Source organism: Nestor notabilis, unplaced genomic scaffold (genome assembly GCF_000696875.1).
Source record: "Nestor notabilis isolate BGI_N333 unplaced genomic scaffold, ASM69687v1 scaffold36035, whole genome shotgun sequence".
NCBI lineage: Eukaryota > Metazoa > Chordata > Aves > Psittaciformes > Psittacidae > Nestor > Nestor notabilis.
Genome location: NW_009928545.1, coordinates 1 through 5,812, shown reverse-complemented (window position 1 = coordinate 5,812; position 5,812 = coordinate 1). Strand labels below are relative to the sequence as shown.

The window sequence follows — 5,812 nt, the reverse complement described above, 5'->3', positions numbered from 1 at the left end:
TGCTGAGACTTGTATTCCCAGGGGCACTAATCTAGTCTGCAAAATACTGGGACAAGTGAGGGAACAAGTAATTCCAGGCCTGCAAAGTTACAATGACAGCGCTTTAGTTCAGCCGTGCAGCAGTAACTCTGCCACACTGTGACCATTAATATGGGACTGTATTAACCAGCAGAATGACCTGTGCTATCAGTGACCAGTTAGGTTTTGCTGAGAGATGCAGAAAGTGCAGTGAAGGATTCCTGCCTAACAGTCCACCTGTGAGAGGCTCTCATGTCGTTTGGAGTATTTTTGTGCAGTTCAGACACTGGCATGCTTGTTATTTAGAAGTCACCACTCATTGCTGACTTTGTGCGCTCGGAGAAAAAACCCAACCAAACCTCACTGCTTTTGGCTGCGTGATTTATCTCTTTTTTAATTGACAAGTACAAAGTTGCCAAAAAACAAAGGGTGTCTGGGTTAATTTGGGGCCAGGAGGTCTCTGAAGAGACACGTTAGCTGAAGGATTGCTCCGTTGTGTTCTTCCTCCATTTTTTTCTCCCACAAATTTCACCTTAATTCCTTTTACTGGAACATGAAGCTGTGGATGGCCAGCGAACATCATGTTACACCCAGATAGTTCAAATGCAGCCAGTGTGGTAGTTGGAAGGTCTGTATTTTTCCCGTTGGCTTTGACCTGGAAATAACTTATGTCGCATAACACGTGTAAGAAAAGCACACACGCACTACACCATGCGTGTGCTGGCAGTAGTGTATTTGTACGCTCGGAACAAGACTGGATGCTAACCCAGGAGACCTTTAACATTAAAAGAGCCTGGTCACTATAGTGGGTGGGTGTGTCACTAACACTGCTGCAGCTGCTGCCTAGATAAGAGCCCAAGTACAGGACATCCATGTGAATGTCAAGATAGGACACTTTTAGGACCAACATCTGTTTGTGGAAAGCATCGCTAGTATACAAAGTTGGCCGAGCCAGCTTTGCCATGACACTTGTGCACCTCCCCAGTCCACTGTCCCAGCTTTTTTGTTACACTTATACCAACTAGTACCTGTGTTACTTAAACTAATATCAATTTTCCTTTACTATAAGGGGACAAAATTGAGGGCCTCCACCTATTAATACATGTGTAATAGCTAAGCATGGGGAGGGGGAAGAGGAGGATGCGCACTCTGATCTAAGTAAATGGCAAAACATCCCCCATTTCAGGCAAAGTTCTTGCTTTGTGTGCAGCCAGGCATGAGCACAGTAGATTTGGTGCTGAAGACATTGTGCTGAAGAAAGAGTAAATCTTTGTAAATGTATTGAACCCGTTTCCTTTTTCAGTTCTGGGAGGTGATAAGTGATGAACATGGGATTGACATCGCTGGAAACTACTATGGGGGTGCATCACTGCAGCTTGAGCGAATCAACGTCTACTTCAATGAGGCTTACTGTAAGTGCTCAGCACTGTCAGGGTGTTGGCAGAGCAATCTGCAGAGCCAACATGGAGGTTAAAATAAGTACTTAAAAGATATATCCCCAAATCATTGTAGGGGGGATGGATTTTTCAAAGCCCGTTATAAGCTTGTCTCTTTGGCTTCTAACAGTAATTGAATAATTCATTTTCTTTTGTCCTAGCCCATAAATATGTGCCCCGTTCTATCCTGGTGGACCTGGAGCCTGGTACGATGGACAGTGTACGGTCTAGCAAAATAGGCCCACTCTTTCGACCTGACAATTTTATTCATGGTATGTGCAGCCTGCTGTCAGCAAACTAACTGGAGTCAGCTGTCCCCAGACGGCCTTTTAACTCCCAACTTTGTGGCTGTTCTTTCCGTTTATAGGTAATTCAGGTGCTGGGAACAACTGGGCTAAGGGCCACTACACAGAAGGCGCTGAACTGATTGAAAACGTCATGGATGTGGTCAGGAATGAGTGTGAGAGCTGTGACTGCCTCCAGGGATTCCAGCTCATCCATTCGCTTGGTGGTGGCACAGGCTCAGGTATGGGCACACTCCTCATCAACAAAATCAGAGAAGAATATCCTGACAGGATTATGAACACTTTCAGTGTTGTTCCTTCACCCAAAGTATCCGACACGGTCGTAGAGCCATATAATGCCATCCTCTCCATCCACCAACTAATAGAGAATACAGATGAAACCTTTTGCATTGACAATGAAGCTCTATATGATATATGTTTTAGAACTTTAAAGCTCACCAATCCCACCTACGGTGACCTCAACCACTTAGTGTCCCTAACGATGAGCGGTGTCACAACTTCACTCCGTTTTCCTGGCCAGCTGAATGCAGATCTGAGGAAGCTGGCTGTTAACATGGTGCCCTTTCCTCGCCTGCATTTCTTTATGCCAGGCTTTGCTCCACTGACAGCTCGAGGTAGCCAACAGTACCGAGCCCTCTCGGTGCCAGAGCTTACTCAACAGATGTTTGATGCACGCAACATGATGGCAGCCTGCGACCCTCGTCGTGGACGTTACCTGACAGTGGCGTGCATTTTCAGAGGCCGAATGTCTACCAGGGAAGTGGATGAGCAGTTGTTGGCTGTCCAGACCAAGAATAGTTCCTACTTTGTGGAGTGGATCCCTAATAATGTCAAAGTGGCTGTGTGTGACATACCACCACGAGGCCTGAAGATGGCAGCTACCTTTATTGGCAATAACACAGCCATTCAGGAGCTCTTCATCAGGGTTTCGGAACAGTTCTCGGCCATGTTCAGAAGAAAAGCATTTCTCCATTGGTACACAGGTGAAGGCATGGATGAGATGGAGTTTTCAGAAGCAGAAGGTAATACCAATGACCTTGTGTCTGAGTACCAACAGTACCAGGATGCCACTGCAGATGTTGAGGAATATGAAGAGGTAGAAGCAGAAGCCAGCCCTGAAAAGGAAGCACAATAAAAACAACGGCAAGATCAAAACATTCTCCAAATAAGCCTGTTAACACTCACTAAAGAAAAAGCAGTAACCGTCCCCTGCAAACCGAAAGGAACACCTTTCTGAAGAATTCTCTGCATCAGGCCAAAATATATCCAGTATCACAATACAGTGCTTTTGAAACTAAGGGCAGCTGTGCTTTACTCTTCTAAACAACTGTTGACACTGACTCGCTCTCAAAAAAGGTCCACTGTGAAGACAAGTTGTCTTATAACAGCCTTTCTTGTAAGTGTATTCACCTTTTGAAGATTATTGCCTGATACTGAATGTAATATGCAGCCTCTGTGCCTGTGTAGAAATATATACCAGGATCATAAGCAACAGCAAAATACGCTACTAACTCATCAAACGTATTTATTCTCAGATAAACAGTCCCTGTTTTGCTTGTAACCTTGTTACTGTTTCAGGACCACACACACACCTCTAGGGCCTGCAAAAGCAGCATTGTCTCTTTTATTACACACTCCACAGACTGATGTAGCTCTGCGGACAACAAGCGCAGTTCCTTAAGCTGCAGGAGGACAAGAGAGGAAACAACACAGGGCAAAAGACTGAATATGCACATTCTTACTTTTTTAAAAGTACTTTAATAGTTTTATCTCATTGCTGGCTTATATTATTGCAGAGCTTGTATTCATTATCGTTGTGTGGTTTGTTTCTATTTCAAACTATAGATTGACTTATTAGCATACACTGTTACAGACACTGTGTAACTGTCTTTGGTTTGGGTTTTTTCCTCATGTACTAACTAATCTACTGTAAATTTTCTCCCTATCATTCAGTACAACAAAGTGGAAAGAATGGTTTGCAGCTAGTTAGGTCTAACTTCAACAACAATCACTGAATCAAAAGCATATCATAACTTCAGGGAAAAAAGTTACTTGCCATTCACAGCCATCTACTTTACCATGTATTTATAATATTCTTTAAAATAAAAATCATATATAATCCCATAAAATACATCAATACTTGAAAATTTGATAGACAAAAAAGTTTATTTTTGTAACAGGAAGAAATTGAGCTTTTTCTTTTTAATACCCTTAGAAAAGAGTTTATTATACTGTGAAGAAAGTAATTCCTCATGTTTGACACAACAGCAGTCCCACAGGCAGGGACCCCTTCCAGTAGAGCAGGTTGCTCCAAGCCCCTGCGTCCAACCTGGCCTTGAATCCTGCCTGGGATGGGGCAGCCACAGCTTCTCTGGGCAGTGTCAAGTGTGCCAGGGCCTCAGCACTCTCACAGGGAAGAATTGTTTCCTAAGAGCTCATCTCAGTCTCCCCTCTGGCAGGTTAAAGCCATTCCGTCCTGTCCTGTCCCTACAGGCCCTTGTCCAAAGCCCCTCTCCAGGTTTCCTGGAGCCCCTTTAGGCACTGGAGCTGCTCTAAGGTGTCCCCTTCAGGAGCCTTCTCTTCTCCAGCTGCCCCAGCCCAGCTCTCTCAGCCTGGCTCCAGAGCAGAGCTGCTCCAGCCCTCGCAGCAGCTCCATGGCCTCCTCTGGCCTCGCTCCAACAGTTCCATATCCTTCATATGCTGAGGATTTAGCCATAACCTGTGGCTGCATCAAACTGATTTTCACCAAGTCTGTTTTGATCTAAGCACAAGTGGAAGATGATGACAGAGAATTTTAAAGGCAACAACATACCACTTCCAGCAGGGAACCAACAGAGGTGTTTTTAATTATTGAAATTATATGCCTATATTCCCTGTTGACATAGGTTTTAGCAAAGAACAGGTTTTCTGAAGTTATGATTAATCACTGAAGTAGGCAGAAAAGTTTTAAATAAGGATTAAATCTCTTATTCATGTACTTGAAATATTACCCTGAAACCCAACAAGAGATGTGCCTTAAACGTATGTTGCTACTAAATAGCAGACTGTGATTAAGAACATTCTTCTATTTTAACAAAAGTAAAAGATGAATGTCTCTGCAAAATGGAGCACTTTGTTTCAAGAGGAACACCACTTCTCACATGCAGTTGTTTAACAGACATTACATTTATTAGCATGCTGATGTGCATACAGAGGCAAGTTTTACTGTTAATGTAATGATGTTATATTGCAGAGTCTTGAGCTTGCCCACAGCTTTGCCATCTGGTGCTGCAGTATTCACCACAGATCAGTTCCTACAAGAGATTTAAAATACAAGTTACTACATCCAAGAAGATGGAATATTTACAAAATTTACAAAAGGTAGTAATGTTTAATCTCAGACCAAGAATAACAGAAGCTGTTCAAGTTAAAAGAGATTCATCACTGCTTATGATGTATGCAGTGCCACAAAGAAAGGTAAAGCATCTATCTTTCACATGGAGCAGATAACCCTTACACAAATAAGTCTGCTGGTTAGGGGAAGCAGCAGTTCAGAGCTGCTGTTGGCTTAGTGAAGAGATAGGAAACCTCTGAGCACCACTACAGACACCCGGCAGTTCTGTGTCAGTTCTCTAAGGACTTTGACCAAACCAAACCCGTTCAAACCAGGGGCTGGTGAACAGAACATCTCGCTTTACTGAACTAGTGAGATGAGGCAGTTTCCTCTCCCATACATAATGTGGCTGCAGACACCCGCACACGTTAGCGATAAGCCAGCCAGGCCATGCACGAAGATCAGAGCTGATCTTCCACGTCCAGCAGGGGATGAAGCACGCAGTTAGCTCCACACCACGCTGCGGCACCCGCACCGCGGCACAGCACGCGGCCCGCTCAACTCACATCTTACTCCTTCTTGGGCTTCACGGTTTTCACCGTGGCCATTGCCGCCCTCTCTGCCTCCGCTTTGTACTGAGGCTTCATCGCCGCCCGAACAACCTGGGCGCAGATCTGGGAAAACCGGATGTAGCTAAAAAACGGAGAGAAAACGACGGTGAGAACCAAGCCCGACCCCGG

The 5,812-nt window shown here is 44.5% G+C and overlaps 2 protein-coding genes across 3 annotated transcripts in view; one reads left to right on the top strand and one right to left on the bottom strand.

Annotated features, from left to right (window-relative positions):
- The window catches only part of TUBB1 (tubulin, beta 1 class VI), a 3,377-nt gene extending 434 nt beyond the window's left edge, over positions 1-2,943 (top strand). Inside the window, exons 2-4 of one of the 2 annotated variants that reach the window (XM_010014536.1) lie at positions 1,322-1,430; positions 1,616-1,726; positions 1,822-2,943. In XM_010014536.1, the coding sequence (XP_010012838.1) occupies positions 1,322-1,430; positions 1,616-1,726; positions 1,822-2,894 (1,293 nt within the window). In that variant the 3' untranslated portion in view covers positions 2,895-2,943. The remainder of the gene's footprint in view (positions 1-1,321; positions 1,431-1,615; positions 1,727-1,821) is intronic. The other variant, XM_010014537.1, reaches the window with a different exon arrangement.
- A 2,698-nt stretch (positions 2,944-5,641) lies between these two features.
- On the bottom strand, positions 5,642-5,765 carry ATP5E (ATP synthase, H+ transporting, mitochondrial F1 complex, epsilon subunit; the record flags this gene model as incomplete). The annotated part of the gene is made up of 1 exon (XM_010014538.1): positions 5,642-5,765. A coding segment is annotated over one exon (124 nt), but the record flags the coding sequence as incomplete, so codon positions are not given.
- Between the last annotated feature and the right edge of the window lie 47 nt (positions 5,766-5,812).